At 37.7% G+C, this 26,540-nt stretch overlaps 2 protein-coding genes across 10 annotated transcripts in view; both read right to left on the reverse strand.

Annotated features, from left to right (window-relative positions):
* The window catches only part of LOC137962591 (agamous-like MADS-box protein MADS4), a 28,578-nt gene extending 3,414 nt beyond the window's left edge, over positions 1-25,164 (reverse strand). For 6 of the 9 annotated variants that reach the window (XR_011115145.1, XR_011115146.1, XM_068809550.1 and 3 more), the window contains exons 1-8: positions 24,647-25,164; positions 13,579-13,657; positions 5,998-6,062; positions 2,491-2,590; positions 1,864-1,905; positions 1,737-1,778; positions 1,043-1,182; positions 546-640 (exon numbers count right to left, since the gene is read on the reverse strand). Coding sequence is in view for 5 of the 9 variants with exons in the window: in XM_068809550.1 (XP_068665651.1) it covers positions 562-640; positions 1,043-1,182; positions 1,737-1,778; positions 1,864-1,905; positions 2,491-2,590; positions 5,998-6,062; positions 13,579-13,657; positions 24,647-24,831 (732 nt within the window). In the remaining 4 variants the exon portion in view is untranslated. Of the gene's footprint in view, positions 1-361; positions 641-1,042; positions 1,183-1,736; positions 1,779-1,863; positions 1,906-2,490; positions 2,591-5,997; positions 6,063-13,578; positions 13,658-14,200; positions 14,614-24,646 lie in introns of those variants that run through there. The other 3 variants (XR_011115148.1, XR_011115147.1, XM_068809547.1) reach the window with 3 other exon arrangements.
* Positions 10,998-12,793, reverse strand: LOC137962592 (uncharacterized). Its single transcript, XM_068809553.1, has one exon. It carries the CDS (start codon positions 11,571-11,573, stop codon positions 11,103-11,105), a length of 471 nt encoding a protein of 156 aa, XP_068665654.1. The 5' UTR covers positions 11,574-12,793; the 3' UTR covers positions 10,998-11,102.
* Positions 25,165-26,540: the final 1,376 nt, after the last annotated feature.

The raw sequence follows: 26,540 nt of genomic DNA on the forward strand, positions 1-26,540 counted from the left end.
GATGTGCTCTTACTTGTAAAGTTTAAGCTCAAATCTCACCATTTTCAAGTGATTGGAGGTCCAGCCTAATACTATCCTATGGGTTTAGTAAATCCTAGATTGAAATATTTGTTCAAATAGCTTATAATAGTGTAACTCTACAATAATAAATTGATAATTGTCATATAAGAAAGCATCTATTAACAAATCATGTGGGATTCAGGTTTGAAAAATTCACTAAAAAAGATCTTCCATTGCTAAAATAAATTTGAAGGAGCTCAAACTGAGATTTCCTGAGGCTAAAAATAAATTTATCGGACAAAGCTAGATTCAAATATCTCGGTTTTTAATATATACCACAGTTTTTGGATATATATGGTAATTTAAATCTGTAATCAAATCTCTTTAGCATGCTATGAATTCAATAAAAGCACATGGTATCCTTTACAGATATGCTCACGGCATAAAGTTCTTTTTAGGAATTTGTCTGAAGAGAAACATTCGTTGCTTTGCACCTGTGTCGAATCAAATACACTTGTACAGTAAGATAACTGAAGCATACATACCGTAGTTAGAGTCCTCTCAGGCCAGCCATCCTTGCATATAATTATTATTCACACTTGGCCCCGGTGCAGCTATGGTTATTTGTTCGGGCTGGTACCTGTAAACTCACAATTTTGAGCATTCAGTTACTAGAGAGACGTTTCAGTCACGCTGAGGTTGAAGTAAATAAACTAATTAGGATAGATGCATCTAATATAGAGATCCAGAAAAGCTATCTCAGGTTTTATACATGAGAAAAAAAAAACAGCACAGATTGGCTACGGTTGAAGTAAAGAAGAGTAATTAGAGGAGATGCATCTCATGAAGAGCAATCAGGTAAAGCTATCTCAGGTCTTGGGAGTGAGTTGTGAAGAAAAATGGCAGCTCAATCTTTGCTTTGCAAACATGGGTGGGCAGTGATCACCAGTAACAAGATTTCGAAGTAGTCAGCTAAAAGGGTTCGTCCCATTGCACAACGACTGACTTATGATGGACTAGAAACAATGTACAAACGTATTACCCGATATGGAGCGTTGGTTCGCACTCCAGAGGATGAAAAAATCCATCGCCCTGAGGCTGTCCGGGTTGTCTGCCGTATCCCAGAGCATGCTGATTGGGGTCCCATGCTTGGTGTGGGTTCGGCTGGTTCCCTTCCTCCAGCTGCATAGCCAATTAAAGCTTTTAGATGCTAACAGAAGGACTTACGTCCCTAATAATATTCAGTCTGCGAGAGGCATCTTACAAAGAAATTCAACCATTGCAGGTAGCACAGAAAAACATTTTTTATATGCATAGAAAAAGGAAGCATGTAGGAAAAGAAATAAAAGAAGGGATCAAGTTGTCCAATGGTTATGAGGAAAACAAACTCGGCACCGTTCATCTGCAACCTTCCCACAGTTGTCATCACTCCCATACCTGAAGGCTGGTGAGATTCAATCATATTGGCATTGGCATGCTTTCTTTAATTCTCTAATACATTGATGTTCATGTTCTATGCTTCATATTAATGGGTCACTGTCTCACTTTCAGAAAGATTTTCTGATTCTTAAACAATAACTTTGTATAAACAACAAACTTTAAGGAACCGACTTTTGGATTTTTTTTTTTTTTTTAGGCTTTTAATTTTTAACAATGTTTCTGTTTAGGGTTTAGACTTCTTGGAATCTTCACAATCTTATTTGCAGCAAACACTGTAAGTGCAAAAATCTGCTTACCCTTCTCTTGAGGGCTTTGTTAGCTTCGTTAAGCATTTGTTCCTGTGCAAACAATGCAATGTGGAAAAGTAAGATATAGGGAAACAGACTACAAAGAGAAGACAGCCTGGTTTTTTAAACGTCGTACCTTTCTTTGAAGATCGGCTAGCTGATCGAGCATGTATTGTGTCTGTCAAAAGAGAACTCAAGATAAGAGGTACTCATCTAAAAATAACAAGTTGGAACTAAATTTGACATCAGGAAGATATTGTTGGATTTGGATTCCTTGAGGGTCTATTTGGAATCCTTAGAAAAGATTTTTTTTTTCTTACCATTATTATTCCCCAAAAATAGTTTGTGAAAATGAGATAATGATTAAATTCTCCTTTCACTAACTATTTTTTAGAATAATAATGGTTAGATTCTTTTTTTTTTCTATGCGGTTCCAAACAAACTCTGTCCTCGCCAGCTCCCATTAGGAGACTGTACTTGAATTTGGATGAGCGTCATATCGACACAAATAAGTGTCACGTAACAAGTGTGGCTGTCTAATTGGACATGCATTTGAATGAGAACTTATCATCCAACGGGACACCTAATATGGACGAACAGTCTCGTAATGCAAGGGAACTTTCTTTATGGGTTTGACAACCAGAGCCATATGTCAAGGTCAACACTCTTCATTTTCATGATGATGATATCCCTTTTGGTCACTTTTTAATTCAGTGACATGCTGTAAATATGAAAACAGGTATCTAGTAGGAAAGAGTAGTACTCTTGTTGATCTAATCTGCCTCAAGGACACATCCAACTGCCTTTCAAGTTGGTCAAGCTCCTTCCCTGAAAGAGGACCCAGGTCCTCACCCAAAAGATTCCTGAAGCCATTTGTACAAGTTAGTATTGTTTTAAATCATTTCAATCGCAAAATAAGAGAAATCACGCCAAATATTCCAGAGAACCAGACTCACACCTAGTTTCAAGATAAACACTTTTTTACCTTTTTAAGCATAATCTTAAGATATAACGAATGGCACAGTTGTTTGTTTCAAGTCAATGTTCAAGCAAGAAAAAATAACACTGCGAGTAATTTAATAAATCCTCCAGTGCCAAGCACACTTTCACTTTTACACAATTTGGAAATACAACATTACTTTTTTGTCTAATTCGAGGTGCAGAAACAATTTTTTGTATACTCATATTTAATCAAATTCAAAATATTGAGAATAGAACCATAACTCGTAGAAATGTTTAATCTTCTTTAATTTTCAATTACACGTTTTTTTAAACAGATATCTAAAATAAAGAAGATACAGAAGTCTCTCTTCCCTTTAAGCACATGAACTGGGGAGGAGAGGTGGCCTGGAGGGAGGGAGATGGGATATCACTAGTCAGCTGAGTGTATGAGAATGGTCTTCTTACATACACTGTAGGACCCGGTTTCATTCCTGCCTAGGTGATTGATTGAGTCCAAGGATTTTTTAAAATAAGCGGTTCGAGAGATCCATTTAGGAGGGCAAAGATTTGCCTACCCCTTTAGCATAAACAGCCAAGCAAATAGAAGAAAAGGGATAGAAAATACTCTTTGGGTGGGTGCGAAAGGGGAGAAAGAGAAGGATCAGTAGTCCTAATGTCTAGCACATGGAGATAATGAGAGAGGTGCACTCTCCTCTTCCTCAATGTGTAGGTAGAGGAATTGGGGAGAGGTTCACCCTCCCCCTTTTCCTTGTCAAAAAAGAAAGCAAGATGTGGGTGCACTTTTTTCTTAAAATAATTCTTTCAAAAATTTTATACATTCGGACTTAATCATTTCATATGATCCTTAAAGTTCCTACGAAATTCATTTTAGTTGCACTACTGAGAGAAGGTTTCATAAAGTTCTAACTTTAGAACATTCTCATACGGTAAATATGTGGCCGTGTTTAAATTTAGGGCAAAATTTTGGACTTGTGGATATTACCTTTTGTTATAAGGGCATGTCTCAAATATGATCATTTAGGTTACATATTTCTAGATAAACTTTGTAGTTTAAATTTAGTGGACGTATGTGGTTATGTGAGAAGTTTTAGTCATAAGAAAAGTTAATATAACCTGAGAAAAATCGCATTCAACAATGGTGGGAAGGAGTTGTAGATCGGTTTTTCTTTTCTAAAAAAATGAAAAAGAATAATTGTTCCCTATATTTAACAGATACTATAATGATTTAGAAAAAAAACTGTAATAAAAGCTGCCATATCTGAAAAAAATAAATGTATGATTCTAGACATTATTTTTGAGTTATGTAATATCAATTGAGCCTGCAGTATTCTTGTTCTTGCTAGGGGTGGCTTCAAATAGAGCCAACTAGCGAGCTGCTCGAGCTCGGCTCAGTGCTGGCTTGGTTCGATTCGGTATCCCTGGATCTTGAGCTGAGTTTGAGATCCGGGATTAGTTTGTTTAAATTAACGAGCCGAGTTCGATCAAATCCAGGTTTGGCTTGACGGCTCGTGAACTGACTCGTTAATGAGCTAAGTCAGGATCGGGAGCGGGGGAGTGGGAGCGAAAGCGAGAGCGAGGGGGGGAAAAATTCTTCCTCATGGCTCTTGAAGAAATTGAAAATATATTTTAGTAGAAATAAGTTTCTAGGGACTATTAGTGTCTCATGTTTTTTGTAGACGTATTTCTAATTGAAAATTCTTATTAAAAAAATCATATAATTTTCTAAGTAAGATTTTCTGCCAAGATGGGTAAGAAAAACGTATAGAAATTTTTTGATTAAGTATATGAAAGTTGATGCTATAATACTTTTAGCATAAGGCAATTTTCATAGCAATTTTGTGTTTGACATTTTATTTGATTAAAAGTTTATCGATAAGTATTGTAATATATTAGATTGATTATTATTTTTTGTTTATTTCCCTAGAAGAGGCAATAAGAGGTCCATTTAACTTTCCTAAGAAAATTTTAAAATATTTCTTATAATTTTCTAATAAGTCACTAATAGTAATAAGATTTTATTTAAAGGTTTTTTTTTTGGAAATATGTATCATAGGAAAAACATTTCTATTTTTTCCTAGAATATAAATTTTCAATTAGGAGCACTAAGGAGATCATAGTAAATTTATGGCCAGATTCAAAAATTACAAAACAAGCTAGACAACATTTGGAGTAAAAAGATTAATATTGGTGCGTTTTAATCCATTATTGAAATTCAATCCTGAACCTCCCCTATCATTCTTTTTTTTTTTTAAATGTATGCATAATTTTATATATAATTTATTTGACATATATTTTATATAGAGTATTAAATGTAGGTTAAGCTCGAACTCAGCTAGAGCTCGAGCTCAAACTCAATTAAAATTATTAGGCTCAAGTTCAATTAAAATTTTAGGTTCGAGGCTAGGGTCGGCTCGAACTCGAGTTCAAAATATTTAAATCAAACTTGGCTTGAACAAGGTTCGGACTCCTGGATTCGATGCACCCTTATGCCTAATTTTAAGTGGAGGTCATTCCCAATTTTATGTAAAATGTATGCATAATTTTATATACAATTTATTTGACATGTATTTTTTGAAAAGTTTTAAATGTATGTTGGAGCACGAACTCGAGACATATATTTTTTGAAAAGTTTTAAATGAATGTTGGAGCTCGAGCCTGGCTCGAACTCGATTAAAATTATTAGGCTCAAGCTCGACAACAATTTAGGCTCGACTCGAGCTCGAGTTCGAAATATTTATATCAAGTTTGGCTCGAATATAGGTAGGTTTGGGCTCGGCTCGGCTCGATTCCACCCCTAGACTTCTTGCCCGTTTCAAGATACCATATTGAGTCCAGACACTAGGGATCTGTTGGAACCCTTAGAAAAGAAAAAAAAATGAGAATTGATTATAATTATTCTAAAAAATAGTTAGTAAAAATGAGATAATGATCAAATTCTCCTTTTCACCAACTATTTATTAGAACAATAATGGTTAAATTCTTATTTTATTTTATTTTTCATGGGTTCTAAACTGACCCTAAGCACAATAACGAGATAGAATATGTTGAAACAGTAATTCAGGGTGCCTCTCACACCCAATTAACATATTTGTCCCACAACGGGACTGAGGAGAATTGGTCCCAATGACAGGACGATTCTGTCGTGAGAGGGATTTCAAGGCACGATAAAAACCTTGTTTCAGCATCCCACTACCACGGTAACTAAATCTTCAATAGGAAGCATCCAGATCATCATATCAAAGGTAGCAGCTTATGTTCTTCAAAAAGCAATTAGATATGTAAGACAAGTCAAATAGTGGCATCTCACCTCTGGGATCGCTGTAGAGCCTCCACACGTGCTTTCAGCTTCAGGTACTCCTGATGACTGCTCTGCTAGATCATCACGTAAAGATTTAGCAGTTGCAAACATTAGATAGAATGCCTATTGGAGTTACTATAAAACCTTATTGCTTGCATTGTTGTCCCAGAAACCTATATGAGTAACGATAGGAGAGGTACAAGTGTTAATAATCAAATCTCTCTTTCCTTTTCTTTTTGCCTTTTATTTTTATTTTAATTTAGTAGAACTTGTATGGAGTACCTGATGATTATTCTAATCCATGCATAACAATCGCAAAAATACTCAGTAGTGACTGTCGCATTGTACTTTGAAGCAGTCGTTCTTATGTTTGACACTTCAGTTATTTTACTAGCTCACCGACGGGTCTATTCCCTATGCTCATCCTCGACAGGAGAATTAACCCGAGTACAGATGTTCACATGGATCCTGTAAGGTAGTATGGGAGCCGATAACTGGTTCATTACAAACTGATAAAGAAAGAGACGAGATAAGATAAACTGTGAATACCTGAATCTCCAACCTTTTCCTAATGAGGGAACGGCAACGATCCTGAAAGGTCTTGATTCACATTTGAGGACTGTTCTAATGCAGACTTAAGATACCATGGTTTTGGCCTGATACAGGCGGGCCCCCATCCTTTGATTTTTTACAACGGTCGGTTAAGTTCTTCCCTCCCGTCCCGAAGGCGGAAGAAGGTGAGAAGAGGGAGGACATTCAGTTGGTTTTCTTCGATAAATATCTGAGGTCGTGAAAATTCAGGTATTGTTATTGGAATAGCCAAATCTAGGTGTTTATAAGGGGCTGGAACCGGGTTGTGAGGGATAAGGAATTGAAAGCCAGGCCTGGTTATATTCTATAACTGCGAGTATAGCAAAGGATTAGAGGGGACGGATAAAATCTGGATGCTCGATGTAAGCTACAAAAATGAAACCAATGTAAATACAGTTGGGGCCTTCAATTATGAAATGATGGCGGGACTGGAGCTAGCGTTAGGGAGGCAATGTATGAGTGGGTCAGATGATGAGGATGGTAAAATAAGGGAAAAAAGAGTGTCTGAGATTTTTCGGGGTGACAATCGGCTAGACGCTCCAGGTCATGGCTCCAGTGAACTTCAAATATGTTTCTCTTTTTCTTCCTCAGGATATTGCATAAATATCATCAACAAAGGAGAGCTTATTTAGAGCTTCTATTGGAAATAATCAAAGCTCGTCTCTTACCAAAAATTTAAACTCTCTCGGACAACAAAGCTCTCTGAACTTTCGTTTTATTTCTGGATGATAGATTACATAGTTTAAGGTCCTATTTACAGATATTTGGATTTAATCGGCACCGCATACACCTTTCATCGTTGCCTAACACCTTCATTGGTTCTACCGTCTTCCTTGCCAGTGCATTGAGCTTGCCGACTTCCTTGCCAGCGCATGGTTCTTGCCGACCTCTCTTGCCAGCACACTGAAAATCCGAAGCTTCTTTTTGCTGGGCTTCGTAGATCAAGGTTATGTTCCAACACTCCCCCTTAAACTTGATCCAGTAACTCCAAGTAGAGTCCTTAATCTTATGAAGTCTTCACTTGTCAATGGCTTGGTAAAAATATCTGCAACTTGATCTTGTGACTTCACATATTCAGCTTGCACTTCCTTTCTTGCAATGCACTCCCGTATATAATGGTAGCGAATGTCGATGTGTTTGCTTCGATCATGGAATACTGGATTCTTTGCTAGAGCAATGGCTGACTTGTTGTCAACATAGATTCTGGTAGACTCTTCTTGTATTAAGCCTATTTCTTTCAATAGATTTCTAAGCCAAATGGCATGACACACGCATGCAGTAGCTGCGACATATTCCGCTTCACAAGTCGACAATGTGACAATCTGTTATTTCTTTGACATCCATGTGAAGGCGGTATTTCCCATAAAAAAGACAAAGCTAGTAGTACTCCTTCGTTGTCTATGTCTCCACCCCAATCACTATCGCTATATCCAATAAGCTTGTAATTTTTAGAAACTGAATAAAACAAGCCTAAGTGCATAGTACCTTTTAAATAGCGAATAATTCTCTTTGCGGCCTGAAAATGGGTGGTTGTTGGAGATTCCATGTAACGGTTTACCAGTCCAACTGCATACAGAATATCCGGCCTTATACAGGTGGATAACGTAGACTGCCTACCAAACATTTGAAAAAAGTTGGATCTACGTTTTCTCCTTCTTCATGCTTGGATATCTTGATTCCGTATTCCATTGGTGTGTTGATTGACTTGCAATTTTCCATTTTGAACTTTTTCAAGAGTTCTTTTGCATAGCCATCCTGTGAAATAAAAATTTCATCTTCTTCGTGCTTCACTTCAATGCCAAGATAATACACCATAAGCCCGATATCTGACATCTCAAATTCTTTGGCCATTTCTTGCTTGAAGTCATCAAACAGGTGTGGATTATTTTCTGTAAAGATCAAGTCATCCACGTATAGGCACACAATCAACACATCCTCTTTGATCTTGATACAGAGGGCATGCTCGTATGGACATTTTGTATAACCATGCTCTTGGAAATACTTGTCGATCCGACTATTCCATGTTCTTGGTGCTTGTTTTAGCCCGTAAAGAACCTTCTTTAACTTCAAAACTTTTTCTTCATGTCCCTTCTCTTTATACCCTAAAGGTTGCTCGATGTAAACTTCTTCTTCGAGAACTCCATTTAGGAATGCAGATTTTACATCCATTTGATGTATTTTCCATTTGTGTTGAGCTACAAGAAAAATGATTAGTCGTATAGTTTCTAAACGAGCAACAGGAGCAAATACTTCATCATTGTCAATGCCGGCTCTCTGACTGTATCCTTTTGCCACTAATTGGGCCTTGGATCTTTCAACGTCTCCCTTGGCATTTCTCTTTCTCTTGTACACCCATTTGACACCAACAGGTTTATGCCCTTTTGGGAGTGGAACGAGTTCCCAAGTATTGTTCCTCTCGATAGACTTAATTTCTTCATCCATGGCATTTTGCCATTTCGTCTCTTGAGCAGCTTTGTGGAAGCTTACTGGTTCACAATCAGCAAAAAGACAGAAAAGAGTGAGATTACCAGATGACTCGGTTTCTTCATATATTTCTCGAAGACTTCGTATCCGTGGCACGATTCTTTGGCTCCCACTTGAATGTGACGAAGGTGACTCATCTTCGGGTGTAATTGCAGTAGATGGAGTCGTAGGGTGTAGTTGCATTTCTCCATTCTGTTCGACCGATATTGGTCCATCTTTAGATGGAGGGGCGATATTGAAGTCACTGTTATAAGATACAAAATTCCATAATTCTTCTTCGTCAAACACCATGTCTCGGCTAATTATTGTTTTTTTACTGTCTGGATTATACAGCTTATAGCCTGTGAAATGTGCATCATAACCAATAAAGATAAAACTTTCGCTTTTGTTATCAAGTTTGGTTCTTCTTTCATCTGGTATATGTGCAAGAGCTATACTCCCAAAGACTCTTAAGTGGGAGATACTAGGCTTTCTTCTATTCCTTGCTTCTTGTGGTGTTTTTCCCCAAACACTTCTTGTTGGCGATCGGTTTGATAAATAAACCGCACACGCCACAACTTCTGCCCAAAACTCTTTAGGTAATTTCTTGCTTTCAAACATACTCCGAACTATATTGAGAATAATTCGGTTCTTTCTTTCTGCCACTCCATTTTGTTGGGGAGATCTAGGAACTGTCAGTGGTCGAAGAATTCCATTTACTTCGCAGAATTCTTGAAATTCTTTGGAAGTAAATTCTCCTCCTCGATCAGATCTCATGGCTTTGATTTCTTTACCACTTTCCTTCTCTACTGAAGCTTTAAATTTCTTAAAGACTTCAAACACTTCTGACTTTTGTTTCAAGAAATATACCCATGTTTTTCTTGAAAAATCATCAATAAAGAGAAGAAAGTAGTTGTTCTTACCTAAAGAGTTTGGCTTGATAGGTCCGCATACATCTGTGTAGATTAGCTCAAGTGGCTTCTTGGCTCTTGACTATGATATCTTCAGAAAGTTTTTTCTGAATTGCTTCCCTGATAAACACCCTTCACACACTTGATTTGGGTGAGCCATTTGAGGTAGGCCTCTCACCATATCTTTCTTGGACAATAGCTTTAAAGATTCAAAATTTAGATGCCCAAAGCGAAGATGCCACAACCACGATGTATCTTTATAGCAAGCCTGTAAACACTTGGCAACATCGTTTTGTATATTTAAAGGAAACATTTTATTATTTGACATATGTACCTTTGTTATCAAATCTCTTCTATCATCTCTTATAAAAAGGATATCATCTTTCATATGAATGTCATAGCCCTTTTCTAAGAGTTGACCCAAACTCAAGATATTATTTTTCATATTTGGTACATAGTAGACATTTGAAATTAATTGATGACTATTATCTTTTGCTCAAATAAGAATGTTACTTTTTTCTGGTACCGCCATGGTGGAATCATTTCCCAAAGAGACATTTCCACTAATCGATTCATTGAGATCTACGAACAAGCTTCTTCTTCCACACATATGGTTTCTTGCCCCTGAGTCAAGATACCAAGTATTCTCTTGCTCTTCATTGTTGTTTTTTTATGCTAATAACAACATATCTTTTTCTTCTGTCTTTGCTTCAGCATAATTTGTCTCCTCAACGAACTTGTTCTTGGGAGCTCTACAGTCTGAAGCATAATGCCCAAATTTTTGGCAATTATAACATTGAATATGAGAGTGGTCATACATGGAATTCATGTTTCCTCTTCCACAACCTCTTGTTGAGGTTTCACCTCTCTCATTGTTGTTGTTGGAATTGTTATTCCAACCTCGTCCAGAGCCGCGGCCTCTTCCTCGACCACGCTCATTTCTTGCGTAGCCTTGTTTTTCATCATCTTTTTTGATCTGTGTCTTGAACAGTTATTCAAAGAGATTTTATTTCTTTTTGTGCTTTTCTTCATAGGCTTGCAACGATCCTTGAAGTTGCTCTATCGCCATTTCTTCCAAGTCTTTTGTCTCTTCAATCGTCACGACGATATGCTCAAATTTGGGATCCAATGAACGGAGTATCTTTTCTACTATTTCACATCTTCTAGTTTTTCACCATTTCTTTTCAATTGATTAGAAACAACTACTACTCTTGAGAAATAAATCGAAATAGACTCGGATGCTTTCATATGCAAGGATTCAAATTCACCTCTTAGTGTTTGGAGACGTACCTTTTTCACCTTCTTGACTCCTTTGTAAGAGGTTTGCAACTTCTCCCACACCTCTCTGGCGGAGGTTGCACTTGAAATCTTTTCAAACCCATCATCATCTAATGCTTGATAGATGAGGTAGAGAGCTTTCTTGTCTCTCTTTCTTGAATCCTTTAAAAATATTTTTTGCTCTTGTGTAAGAGCATCTTCTCTTTCTGGCTCACTTAAGCCATTTTCAACGATGTCCCAGACATCATGTGCTCCAAGAAGAGCTTTCAATTTTATACTCCAGTTATCATAACTATCACTTTTGAGAATAGGAACTTGGAAAGATGTCACACTATTTGCCATTTTCAAAAAGAAAAAAAACTGATATATTTTTGAAGAGGTTCTACCTTATCGAATTGAAGCCCTCAAAAAAACGAATCCAACGCCTCCAAAATCACCCTGATCGAACGTCGGATGAGCTTCTACAAGCCTCCAGAAACTTACTGAGTCAACTCAGCGAGTTGAACCGGCCGAGTCAAGCGGGGTTGGACGAATCTGTCCGTGCGCAACTTTGGCGCTCTGGACGAGTTGAGCCAAACCGAGTCAAACGTGTGGAACTCGGGACGAGTCAACTCGAAACTTAAAAAAAATTTAAAAACTCACCCGCCCTTCGTCTTCCTCCTTTGGCCGAAAAACAAAGACGTCGTCGTCTCTGTTTCTGGATTTTCTTCCGCCGGAAAATCCTTCCACCGGAAACGTCTTCTCGCCAGAATTTTGGCAGCGTAACCTTCGGAAATGATTTCCAACCTGGCTCTGATACCACTGTTGGAAATAATCGGAGCTCATCTCTTACCGAAAATTTAAACTCTCTCGGACAACAAAGCTCTCTGAACTTTCGTTTTATTTCTGGATGATAGATTACATAGTTTAAGGTCCTATTTATAAATATTTGGATTTAATCGGCACCGCATACACCTTTCATCGTTGCCGAACACGTTCACTAGTTCTACCGTCTTCCTTGCCAGCGCATTGAGCTTGCCGACCTCCTTTGTCGACTTACTTGCCAGCGCATGGTTCTTGCCGACCTCCTTTGTCGACTTCCTTGCCAGCGCATGGTTCTTGCCGACCTCTCTTGCCAGTACACTGAAAATCCGAAGCTTCTTTTTGCTGGGCTTCGTGGATCAAGGTTATGTTCCAACAGCTTCAGCATATATATATGAAAAGCGCCCCCTATCGATAAAAGATAGCTGTGACGTGATATCTTTTATAGTAATTTCTCTGAAGCGTGCGCGTCAGGGGAGAACTAATGTTAGAGTGATTTTCACCGAAGCAGTCAGCTAGTTCGATCCATTAAATTTTCGGGTAAAGATGTGATGGGAGGGAACCGGCATATAATTGTTTGAAGTCTAGGCAAATCTAAACTCAGTATGGATCCTGTTTGACCTAAAGAAATAAGGCTTTATGGGTAACGTACACTTGAAGTGCATGAATCTTTGGATCACTTCTGATCACATTATTCCTACAAGGGCTACTGCAACTAGGAATATTTCCCTAAACTCGTACGCCTTCTTCAAGTGCGATGCAACTAGGAATATATGAGGTATCGTTTGATTAACTACCGCAAAATATGATATAAATATCATAGTTAAAAGGTACATAAACATAGAAATCGCTCAATAAGACATAGAAATGATTATTATGAGTGTCCACAATTTTTTTTGAAAATTTCTCTAGCTTGACCGAATTAAAATTTTCCCTTTATTTTATGAAGGAAAAAATATGGACAAACTCCATCTATGCTAAGTGTTCCCAGTTTTAATTAGATCAAAATTAAATTGAGTAATTTAAAACTGGAGTTCTTATTATGTATTTATTTCTTATCCCATCCATTCATATTTGGTGTTCATTAGGAATTTTGTATCTCTATCAAATATATATAATGATTTAAGAAGAAAAGTTGGTATAACTCAGGTTAGCTGGATTCGAGTCCAGCCTCTGTTGCCTTTTTATAAATAGAGAAAATATTTAGTCAAAGTTTCTACAGTATCAATAACGAAGTATTTTAGTATCGCCAATACGTAAAATGGTCCCAATTACATAGTTCCAAGAACCTGACTCTGTTGAACTGGAAACGGATTTTTTTCTATTTACTTCATGGTTTATGTTCTCAATTAGCTGCCCAACCAGGCCATATGATTGCATGAGTAACCTCAGTGGGTTCATATACCCTACATTTGTTGTTTTCTTTCTGTGTGTGTGTGTGTGTGTGTTTATTAATGCTAGTTTATACCAATTTACTATCATAACAATGTGTTAATAAGTAAAGGTTACTCTACAGAGAAAGCTCATGGGGAAAGAATTGGCTGACCTGGGTCTCCCTGTTTGAAACAGTTGTTTCTGGTGCTCCGTAGTTGCATTTCTGATACCTCTCAAGCGTCTTGAACATGCTGCAAATAAGACAATTTATTAAACTGCAGGACTCGATTGAGATGTGATAATAATCCAAAATCAGGAACATTTTGTTTTACATTGTGCACTACATACATTGTACACGTTTTACTTTCATGGACTACAAGCTTCATAACGAATGTGACTATTGTTTAGTAGGATGAACCTATCACCTGCTGAAATAACTCTCAAGATAAAATTAAGAAAAACAAGCCAGGTCACTCGCGTCCATTTCATTTTTTACCATACTGTCCGTCTCTCAACTCCTACACAAAGCTGTTCTATCTTTTGAACCTATCGAACTATCTCATAGGGCTCTCCCTTATTTTCACATTTATCTTTACTTTTCTTGGGTGTTCAATCTAAGTAATCCACAATGTTGTCTGTAGTAGTTTTCTGGCACACCTATTTCGCACCATTACATCTAATCTATATACTCTGAGCAATATAAGTCAAAACATAACTAATCTAATGTTAGTGTTATAAAAGAGGTGTATAGACCTAGTGTGATTTACATAGGCTTTTGCATTAAGGCGTCTGACCTGGTCCCAGGCCATGGCCCTAGGAATTGTAGCTGAACTGATTCGCTCTAGTTCATTGGAGGACCACCTTGCAGTACGTCATCTTGTAATCCAAGCCAAGACCTGGTTTCTCCTTTTATTTTATGAGTGTGAACTGTAATCTTCGAAACTGCCCTCTTGCACTTGATTTAGTCAGGAAACCACACATAAGTCTGTCCTTTCTCCCTACAAATCCTTTCACCTGCCTCTGTATATGAGTATTATACAACACTATAGATCAATCCATCGTTAACTAAGTTTTTTCAAGAGAAAAGCATATTGGTGATATCGGAGGCTTGCCAATACTTAAAATCAATACTTCACGCCAATGCGCACTAGCCAGAGAATAAGCATAAGAACAATTTGAAAGATAAAGACAAGAACTCGTGCAAGATTAAAATCGTTCTGGAGGTTGTGTTGCGCAACCCAAGAATGTTACTATCAAAGGACAGATCATTTCTGCATTCTTAGTTCGCATTCAGATCTTTGAACACTAGGGAGGCTACGTTCCAGGAAAACAACATCCACATGTAGGAACGTGGCTGTTGTTTCGTACTTAAAAAGATATATAATTCCCTCAAACCCATATGAGCTCGTGAACCAATAAATCTGACTTTTTGCTTCCAGCTTAACGACCACATGAGAATCAATCATGTACATAGCTTGAGTGAACTTCAGTTTTAACTTCCGCTCATTCCAAAAAACATGGTAAACAAATAAAGAAAATATGCCAGAGTTAGACCTGAGGAATTCTCCTATTTCTGCAAAATCAGAAGCAAGGCACCCTTGTAGCAAAGTGAATATTGGCTATCAGTCTGCCCAGGTCTTACACCACGACTAGAACAGGTTTGAAAGTCATTTTGCTCGTTTCCAATTATCTTAAGATTATTAACTGCTCAACCACGTTGTGATCTCTGAATGACAACCATGTTGTTTCTTCAAAAAAACCACAAAATGATTTGTGATATTGTTTTCTTAGTACATTTTCTTAAAAAATGACATGGACTTCCTCAGATTGATAGGACATCACATACGGAAGCCTTTTAAGCTATTGATGCTGATCAGTCAATGTATAGTAAGGGTATTTGTGTAATTATCATCCCAAGTATTTAGCATAAATAAAAAGCCCTAACAACAGAGAACAGAATATTGACTCTCTTCAAAAAATTGTTTTTCTCTCTTTAATTACTTTTTACATGGTACTAGAAGAAGCTCATTTGCTATTCTAGAAGAAGCTGTTAAAAACATCCTGAAAGGGAGATTGTTTTTGCTCATTTGTAATTCTAAAAGAAACTCTTGAATATTTTGGGGCATTTCTAAATTTCTGATATGAATAGAACAAGTGTGTAGATTTCTTAATTTGTTTTCTTTTTCCCCCAAAATTGTTTGGTTGAGGTTATATGTATTAATGGTTGATGATTAAATGTATATAGTGAAGTAGAGATGAAGATATTGTGGTTTCATGGTGGACGGAAGGAGAGTGATGATATTTCATGTGTTTCGTGAATAGTTCAAAACTCTGTTTTTCAATGAAAGATAGATCAACAATAAGGTAATGATCGATGGGTGGTTGATTGAGCATGCAGAAGGTGGTTGAGTGGATGATCAATCAAGCAGAATTTAAATGGTGCTAGTTATAACATATGATTGACTATTAATCGGTCATTGTTGGGGAACGATCAATCATTATTGAGTGTTGATTGGTCATAATTGTGAAGATTGATTGATCATTTTGGAATGTTGATCAATCTTCTAGAGATGGTCGTCTAGGTTTGCAAGTGGGATATCTGGGGGTTCCCAAGATGTTGTGGATGAAAAGGGAATTTCTCATATACAAATTAAAATAAAAAATTATTTGATATGGATCTTAAGCTATTGAAATTTTTTTTGAAGAGTAGGAGAAGGATTATGTGTTAACTGAAATTCCACCTAGTCAAGTGTCTAAGATTTGGAAGAAAGACGATGCTACACTGATGGCATGGCTCATAAATAGCACAAAAGCTAATCTTCAAAATCAGATTGTTTATAGCAATACTGAAAAAAAAAGATATGGGAGGTATTAGATACAACTTATTCTCATGAGAACATATTATCTAAGGTATATAAAATTCGCTCCAAGCTCTCATCTAATTGGCGATATCAAAGGAGTGTGATAGAGTATTTTGGCGAGTTAAATAGTTTATACAGGAGCACCAGGTTTACCTCCCCCATACTACAGATGATGCACTAATGATGAAGCAACAAGCAGAACTTGATGTTACTCGGGTTTTACATGGGTTTGGTCTAGAATATGTGATCATGCATGCTCAAATATTTTATAATGTGGATATATTCATGTTGGCTGGAGCATATGCTTGTGTTATCAGGGTTGGGGGTATTGTAGTCAAAACTGAAGATCCTCTCTCCTTAGATGGTTTAGCTCTATTTTCTTCATCTAGCGATGGTAGACAAAAGACCTCCCTTGGGAGAAGACGAGGTTGTGGTGGTATTCATGACAGAGATGGAGGCAAAGGTAGCGGTCAAAATGGTCGTGACATGACTTTTTACACATTTGATAAGGCTGGCCATGTTTCTACTTAGTGTTGGGAACGAATTGGCAGACAAGTCTGTGCGGATAATATTTTTGCTCCTAATAGTTATTTTGGGGAAAATAACTTTGTTGATGAGTTGTCCAAACAAGTTGAATGGCGGAAGGGTAGTTCTAGTGGCCTCCCCAATATACCCGCAGAACTCAGCTCTTCTGTCACTTCTAATATGTCATTCATTCCAACTATTACAATTGTTTTTCATGTTGATCCTTCAAGCACTTTGGTCCTTGACTGGGGTGCCTCAACACATATGAGAGTAAATCGATCTATGTTGTCCTCTTTCCGTAGCTCTTCTCTCTATTGCATCAATTGTTCTTGTTGATGGTTCACCGTCTCTAGTTGAAGGTGAGGGTGTTGTTCATGCATCTTTATCTACTTCCTTATCTTTTATTTATTATGTTCCTCACTTTCCTATAAACTTCTCATAAGCACACATTTCAATTATGTGGCTTAGATACTTTCTTTGCATCATAATATGTCTTTTATGATATATAGTTGAAGAAGACAATTAGACTGGCAATTAGAGGGATACCCTCCACTATTTTGGTGGGTGTATGGGAGCTCTTCAGCTGTCGATGGCTAGTTTTTAACTCTCAGGGTGATAAGGATGACCGACATCTCCATTTGAGTCATCCATCTTCGACAATTTTTCTTTCTACTTCGCTCTATAAAAAAGTTTGAACTTGAAAAATAGTGAACCATCTGCAAGAACAACTGATGCATTAGAATAATAGTGTTCTTCTCCATTTTCATTGGTTTATTCTGATGTATCGGGTCCTTGTCGGATTCTAAGTCTTCCTGGATGTAGTTATTTTGTGACATTTATGGATGATTATAGTCGAGTTTTATAGGTCTATTTGTTGAAATACAAGACTTCAATATTTGATGTTTTTATTAATTTTCATAGAGAAATAAAAATACAAGTTGGGGTTCCTATTAAAATATTTTCCATTTATAATGGTTGATATTCTATGAATTCTCATTTGCAAATCATTGTTTTCAATGGTATTATTCATTAGACATCATGTGTGTATACTTCTCAATAGAATGGAGTTGTTGAGAAAATAACTGACATTTGCTTGATGTTGCTTGCTTTTAACTATTTCATATGAAAATTCCCAAGTCCTATTGGTCTGAAGAAATCTTGATGACATGTTATTTGATTAGCTGTGTTCTTTTTTTGTTTTTTTTGTTTTGCATAATTAAGTTCCTCTTCAAGTTCTTTTGCCTAATTCTCAATTCTTCCAACGTGCTCCTAGAGTGCTTGGGTGAATTTGTTTGGTTCAAGTAAGTAAATTTCTTGACAAATTATCTCCATGTCCTGCTAAATGTGTTTTTTTGTGGTACTCCCGTACTCAAAAGACATATTAATCTTATGATCCTCCTGTTTGCAAGTTCCAAATTTTTCCTGATGTTACATTTTTTTGTGTTCATTTTTTTCTCCTTCTTTTGATTCTAGCTCTACTCCTGTATGTGGTTTCTTATCAAGGGTAGTGTAATGTTTTTCTATCTGTTGTTGATCTGCAAGTAGCCTCTTCACTTGATTCCACCCCATGGGTAGTTGCTTCCTATCCTCTCATACCGGCAGCTGCTCCTTCAACTAACTATCTAGTTACTACCCCACTTGGTAATGATTTCATCTATCCTATGGCTTTGCATAAGCACTCATTCTAAACCTAATACTAGTTATCCTTTGTTTCAATTTGTTATGTTTTCTCATTTTTCTCTCCTTTTCTCATGTTTTTTACTCCTTTTCCCTTGTTTTTGTGCCTAGATCTGCAGAGGAGGCCAAGCCATTTACTAATTGGAAATTTGGTATTGATGATGAGATAGATGTCTTGCTTTCTAGGGATACATGGGAGTTGTGTGAGTTACGTGTTGACCAGGTTGTTGTTGGTTGCCCTCGATGCTCACTGCAAAGTATTATGCTAATGGGAGTATTAGTCTTTACAAAGCTCATCGCTGCCAAGTGTTATACACAAGCTTATGGAGTTGAGTATGTTTAGACTTTTCTCTTGTTGCTCAGAAGGAGACAAGTAAGATTTTGTAGACTTTCCAAAGCTATTTATGACTCAAATGGAGTCCTAGAGCCTAGTTTGTTAAGTCTAGCAAAGTGGTTATGAATTGAGGTTTTTTCAAAGATATTGTAATCATTTGGTATGTGTCGAAGCAGGAGACAAGTATTATTATTTTTTTGGTGTACGTGGACGATATTATTGTGTCTAGTAGTGATGTGGTATAGAATATGTGAAATTTCATTTGCAGGCACATTTTTCGACTAAAAATGTAGGAATGTTGACATACTTTCTTGGTATTGAAGTAGCTTGAAGTCGGTCAGGGGCATTATTATTACAACAAAATTATGTTAATAATATTCTAAAGGAAAATGGTTTGTTGAGAGGCAAACCAATAGATACCTCAATAATTAGGTGTTTTGACTTGTAACTTCATAATACTCCAATACTAAAAGATAAACTTAGCATCAGCAACTAGTGGGAAAACTACACTATGTTATTATGACATGTTTAGACATTTTCATTGTAGTGGAGTGTCGTTAGTCAGTGCATGGACTCACTGTGGATTTTCGTCATGGTGCAATTTATTGGATTTTAATATTCTTAAAGCAGACACCAAAAAGGGTTTGTTGTTTATGTCTCATGGATATCTTGAAATGACAAGTTTTTCTTATGCATATTGTATTGGCTCAAAGTTAGATAGGGGTCTACCAGTGGTTTTTGCATATTTATTGGGGGCAATCTAGTAATTGAAAGAGTAAAAGACAAACTGCAGTAGCTTGATCCAATCTGAGGTAAAATATATAGCTAGGTTATGGATACATTGTTAATGGAAGAGTTTAACTTTCTAGTTAAAGGTCCAATGGAGATGGGGTTGTGACAATCAAGTAGCTATTTTTATTGCAAAAAAAATCCAATGTTTTTTGAGATAGCACAACATATTGAGGTGGAATTTTATTTATCAAAGATGTAAAAATTTTTATAAAAGAAGGAGAGAAATATAGAAACCTAACTAAGTGTGCCTTCCTCCACAACAAGGTGTTGGAAGGAAACACCCAGCTTAGCTTGAAAATCTGCCAAATGATTGGCAAACCTCGGGATGTGGGTCCAAGTACAATTCAAAAGAGAAGTTATATTACATATTTTAAAATAAATATCCCAATGTTGCCTGGGAGGATTGTTTTCCTTTACGCATCACTCAATGACAATCTTGGATTCGCCTTCAATAAGGAGGAGGGCCAAAAGATGGCCCTGGAAAACCTGAATCCCATTGAGTAATCCAGACAATTCTACAATGGTGGAGTCGGATATTCCCAATAGGCCGACAAAGGAGTAAAGGAGACAACTATTTTGGTCATGGATTACTCCTCCAAAACCAACAGTACCAAGGCAGCCAAAGGGGGCCTACAAGACAACCCTGAAAGACCTAAAGCCCATTGATTAATCCAGAGAGTTCTGCAGTGGTGGAGTCTGAGATTTCCAATAGGCCGATGAAGGAGGTAAAAGAGACAACTATTTTTGTCATGGGTTACTCCTCCAAAACTAGCAGTACCAGAGCAGCCAAATGCACTACCATCAAAATTCGGCTTATAGTGGCCAACCAATGGAGGAGCCCATATTGCCATTGTTGGAGGACAAGTAGGATGCTCTATCTCAACAACCAAACGCCAGTTCCCTCTGAGATTTGAGCTATTGAGGTAACTGAATTCCTTCCGAGTCATGAGCCAAAGTGATACTTGACCAACAATTTTATCTACTAGACTTCAATTGTGGAATATTTAAATTTAAACTTTTGGCTATTTTTTCCCTTTCATAAAGCCCAAAAGATATGACCCATACAACAAGATATGAGCAGTTTTCCGAGTTTTGGTAGTCTAGCACTAGTGACTAAGAGGATAGTGGATGGCAAATTTTGCTGGTGGCCGGTTCTATTGAGGCTAGTTCACACTGTATGAGTAAAGTGGCTGTGGAGAAGGACATGGGTGGCAGCTAGATTTTGTGTTAAGTGGGAAGATTTCCACGTTATATGTTCAATAGTCAAAACAGCTAGGTGATATCTTTACGAAAACCATAAATAAAAGAGAGTTTATTTATATATGCAACAAGTAGGGACTATTTGATATTTATAGTCCACCTTGAAGGGGAGTGATAATAGATTATGTACTCATAAGTAAGGGAATTTATGTAATTGTCATCATATATAATTAAAATAAATAAAAAGTGAGTTACAACACTAAGCCCTAACAACAGAGAACAACATATTGCCTTCTCTTCAAAAAATTGCTTTTCTCTTCTCAATTGGTTTTTACATTCCTAGGTAGTTTTACATAGTTGCATTTGCATAGAGATCCATTTGTCCTCCTTCACTCTTCTTATTTTGGCATGGATGGTCTTAGTAGTCACTCAAGCCAAATAAAAACATTAACAAATAGAATGTCACATAAACATGAAATTTTAGTACCACAAAGCTCCTAATCATCTACTTAACTGCATAATTTCGAGTTTACCTAATATTGTTAAAGCCACTCTACTCACTATTGAACTAAAGGTAACTAGGGGAAATTGAACTTAAATCACCCCAGCTTGGATGCCACTTCACCCGTTGATGATATGTGAGTGTCCCTTCTCCTTGGCCATTCAGTTAGAGAGAGAGAGAGAGAGAGAGAGTGCTTCCTCTCCCTCCCTCTGAGGTAGGGAAAGGGCCTCTGCCTTCCCTACTGCCATGCAGAACTCCAGCTGCAAATAACTCTGCTATATAGATGTTCCAAACATGGATAGGGAGGGAAAGCTCCTCTCCCCAACCGATAGATGCAAGGGAAGAGGTCCTCACCTCTTTAGTTTGAGAAATGAGAGTAACATATTTCATTAGTGAAAAATATTAAGTTACTGAATATTGATCAGTTCAAGGTAGAGTCTATTTGTAATTACTATTAGCTAGCTTGTCAAATGTACAAAAAAGTTAGTTGTTAAGGAAAAGAAAAGGAAACACTAATTGACATCGCTTCCTCTATTTTTTGCTACAGTTGAATTTGAATCGCCAATGCCATTGGATATTAAGTTTAAATTTTTGTGAGTTGGTAAGTGCTCCATATCCTTGCCTCAAAACATTTATAATTTTGAGTTCAACGTGATTCATTTTCCAAGAGAAGTACTTTTGAGTCTATGTGGCAGCTTTAGTTACTATAGGAATTTTGAATTTACAAAATATGGATACAGTAAGCATTAGAATTTCTTATACATCTCAAAAGATTTCCAAGGCAATAAGTATAGGACCTAGAGACTACTAGGAGTCATAATCTCACATTGACCTAGGTCTAGAAAGGTCTTCTATGTATTATTTGAGAAGCTGGGTCTTAACTTCTGCTTGTCATTTTGAAAAAGACCTATATCCATCTATAATAAGGTCTTCAATAAGTCTCCTCCCAAAAGTGATTCATGTATAGGAGTAATAAAAGAAGGCTTCTATGTAGTAGAGAGAATTTTCCTGATCCGTCTCCTGATTTACTTGGGTCCCTTGGGCATCAATATTTGTTTTGCTAAGGCCGAGTAGAGATCTGTCATCTGTAGCTAGCTTGATGGAGGTCGGAGATGGCTCTTCGATCACTATTAATTGGTGGAGTTGGGGGAATGACTTAGCTCTACCTTGACATTCTTGGCCTACATTTGTTGATCAGAATATTTATATAGTGCACTAAAAATCTCTTGCAAACTCAGTGGGAAAGAGGGAGGGGTTAGAGCAGCAAGACATTATTGCCTCCCTAGTAGGCTCATCCCCCCCTTAGTTTTATAGTTTTTCTCCTTTTATCTGGGTATGACTTTTGTGATTCTTACATTGCTGCTTGTGTTCTCTCCTTTTTTGCAGTGAGATTCTCATCATTCAAATAGGGCTTTGGTATGTCACATCTTCCCAGAAGTCTATAGACTTCGAGTACCTATGGGCCGCTGAACTACTTAGTATGGAGGTGGGAAAATTCATTCTTTGGGACAACCACAGCCACCGCTATAATTGGCTGACATGCCCCCACATGAATCAGGTGGGTGAAATTGTTGCCTGTCCAAAGCAAGGTTTGTGGTTCTTCCCGAGCGCAAAATCCGAAGTCACTAGTGATGCACATAATTGGTGTTTCATGTAAACCTCCTAGGTTACAAGGACAAGTAGTCAAGAAATAAATTGACCTGACTCCTGGATTAGGTTCTATCATACAAGTACTTGTGCCTGTCATCTGGTTCCATTCCACCTGAAGCAAGGGTGAGGTGGCGCCTGTCATTGGTCCAAAGGTTTATTGCTCGTTAGGAGCAGCAAATGGCAAGTTACTTGTGCTGCTCATGAATATTGGTGTCATATGTAATCCTCATCTGGCAGAGAACAAGCACGCATGATATAAATTGACTAACTCTTGGATTATGTTCTCTTCCAAAAGTTGCCAAGTATCAATAACGACATAAATGATGGAGCCAGAATGACCTATTCCCTAATTGTTTATTTCACTAAGTTTTGTCCTTCTATTTGCTACAACTTTCTCTTTTATTATGTTTCAGACGTTTTGATTTCTCAACAAAGTTAAATTTTTGGAGTTTTTATATCTTTCGGTAAATATATTTTGGCTGTTGTCTCCTATCCAGTCAGTTGTACAGGCCCGTTGTTGTGACAAAACAAAATTAATCGGAACCATCTCCCTCCTCTGCCTGTGACGTGGCAATAAAATAGATCTTACTCATTTCTATCAAAGATATATTAAAATTACTTTCTGACAAAAAAAAAGGGCACTTCTGCCTTTAGAACGAATGGCAACACAGTGAGGACAACAAAGTACAAAAGTTTTTAAGGAATAAATAATAAATCGACGAAATGACTACTCAACGATGGCAGACTTATATCAGCCAGAACCTCAATCACGCCGAAGAGATATTTAGATGTACTACACTCTCTGCCATTGGACAGGGATAAAGAGGAGAACCAGTGTCCTCGGGTTGCGGAGTTTGTAGGAGTTGTTGGAAGTGTTGTTCCAACCAAGTCGCAGCGGGAATGAAAAGCGTTTTAGTATTAGGAAGTTCGGAACCCTAAAACAACGAAGAAAGCATCAGAAAGACAAAAAAATCAAAGAGGTTTAGTGCTTCTTCAAAACTTGGTCATTTGAGAAACTCGACTCTAATCGTGAAAGAATCGAGAAATAAACTCATTTTCTCGAGAAGGAAAAGGACGAGGGAGAGAAGATCGAAATGCAAAGGTGACGCATACTTGAGGGGAAATGATAGCTCGCAGTTTTTTTTTTCCTTATTCTCATCAAAGATCGACACAATCTTCGATACTGACTTTACTAGGAAATGAGTCTTGTATAAAGAGGCCGAAACTTATGACAGGAAATATATCTCCGTCCAAGCAGTAGTCATGTCAAATTGATCCAGAGAGAACGTACTCAACAAATCGCAGCTTAAACTTCACACTGAAGACTTTCCATTTCGGTTTCTCCATTTTAGTGATTTTTTCCTCTTTTCACATCGACCACTGAGACAGAAATGACCTGAAAATCTAGCTACTTTATCCACTGATCTAGTTCCTGAAGCATCTAGGAAGAGAAGATCGGTGCAATTAACTAGAAGCAACCTTCCGGAAACTGCTCAAATAAATATGAAGACAGCAATCACAAAACAGGCTGCAACTTAAAGATCTATAGAACTCTCTACTAGAAAGAAAAAAAAAAGTTCAAAATTCCAACTCGTCATTGTAAGAGATCATAAAAAAAAAAAGGGAGGTGAAAGAATCGAAGACATAGGCTCAGAAAGCAGGCAGAAAACAAAAAAGAAACTAAAATTTCATCCGGTACCTGGAACTGCTGCAGAACTCATAGAGCTTCCCTCTGTTAGAAAAGACAATGAGAGCCACCTCCGCATCGCACAACACCGATAGTTCGTAGGCCTTCTTCAGAAGCCCGTTCCTCCGTTTGGCAAACGTGACCTGCCTGTTGATCTTGTTCTCGATCCGCTTCAGCTCCACCTTACCCCTCCCCATCTCGTCACCTCCAAACGGAAAAAAGAAAAAAACTTCCAAAACCGATCGGGAAAGAAACGAACAAATTCCGAAACAGAGCAAAAGATGGAAAGAAAGACGATCAGACCCGGGAGAGAAAAGAAAGAGAGCTCCGGATGTGAGGGTTTTGGTTGGATATTTATAGTCGTCTCAAGATCTGGTACGCTTCAGTGGACTTTTGCTTTTGATTTTTTTTTTTTTTCATTTCTCCCCCTTTCGGACGTTCAACTCAATCATTATTATCAAAGGATAAGACGTGTAAAAAAATGGAGGGCAGTGAAAATTTAGGAAAGCAGGAAGGCTTTGGAATGTATGGAGGAAGACGAGGAGCCACCGAGCAAGATGAAGTTTCTCAATCACATCACGGAATCCCAAACCGCTATGTGTCGATCGCTGGACTCTGCGCGGGAACTATCCGGAAAGTCACGTGACTGGAACTTAGTGCCAACTTTTTTATAGACAACAGTACCCCCACGAAACTGCAGATAGATAGGGAAAACAGATCACTCAAATAATAAAGCAGAAAGTTATTTTTTATTTTTTTATTTTTTAAATAATTAAATTAAAATATTTAATATATTTAAAATGAGTTTCTGTGGGGCCCGGGGGTTTCCGGTTCTAGCCATGCACATCACGTCGCGCTGGCTTTTTCCACTGTAATTTGCCATACGAGGAAACTGAAATTAAAAATATCAGACGTCAACGTAGCTGTCACTTCGCAGTAATAATCGTGTGAGAAAGGGAAATGAATCGAGAGGGCGCTGGCGAGCACGTCTCTCTGGGAACCTGAGGCGGCTTCAAGGTGCAGACATGGCAGTGCAAAGAGGCAGAGCACAAGGGAGTACTGTATTTCCTTCCATTCTTTTAGCGGACGGCTGAGATTTCTTTAGGTTCGTACTCGAATTTGTCTTCGTTGGGTCTGGCTTCTCTACTCCTCTACTAGCAAGGGATCTTTTCTGCAGCGGGTGAAATTGAAAGTTAAAAAAATGGTGGGTGGTGTCTGGATGGTGTACTGTTTTCTTTCTGGCACTGACAGCTCGAGAGTCGAGAGCGATCGGCAACGCTCTGCGAGTGAAGAAGTTTCGACAGGTTTGGAGAAGAAGGGGTTTGTCTTCATGGCAAGGTTGGTTCTTTTGGAGGAGAGACGGGACAAATTCGATCTGATCTTGCTTCTATGTTCTGAGCAAAATATGTTCGGATAATTGAGAGTTATTCTAAGAGAAGTCTTTCTTCTCACTATCTCGCCGAGATCGACTCAGCATCATCCGGCTGGGATTGTTTGGGAACGTTTGCCGGTTCCGGCTGCCGGGGCTGCTTGTTGTTCCTGTTGCAATTAGTTTGCCTCCCTGGAAGAAGGTGACCCAGCATGAGTCACGCGAGTCAGGAGAGGAACTTTTCCCCGGAAGCCAGCAACTGATGCGGATCCGACAGATCTGACATTGTTTAGGGTTTAGGTGATTTTTAAACCTTACTCCCTATTTGGTTCCATTCTTTTAATCCTGATATGGGAGTGTTCCCTTGTAAAGAAGGGATGTAAAGTTAATAAAGCTACATGTCCTTTTTTTTTTTTATCAAAAGTGTTTAATTTAATTATTTTTTAAATTTCAATCATTAGATTTCTTATTTTACTACTATAGGCATGAAAATTAAATCATCAAAATTAGAACCTCGATGAACTGTTTACATCGTCA

Source organism: Aristolochia californica, unplaced genomic scaffold (genome assembly GCF_029961685.1).
Source record: "Aristolochia californica isolate CCGP_79_NKW_82.1479 unplaced genomic scaffold, dmAriCali1.0.hap1 SCAF_4, whole genome shotgun sequence".
Lineage (NCBI taxonomy): Eukaryota > Viridiplantae > Streptophyta > Magnoliopsida > Piperales > Aristolochiaceae > Aristolochia > Aristolochia californica.

Coding starts and splice junctions, on each gene's coding strand:
- LOC137962592 (XM_068809553.1), bottom strand. CDS start 11,573: ATGGCAAATAGTGTGACATCTTTCCAAGTTCCTATTCTCAAAAGTGAT.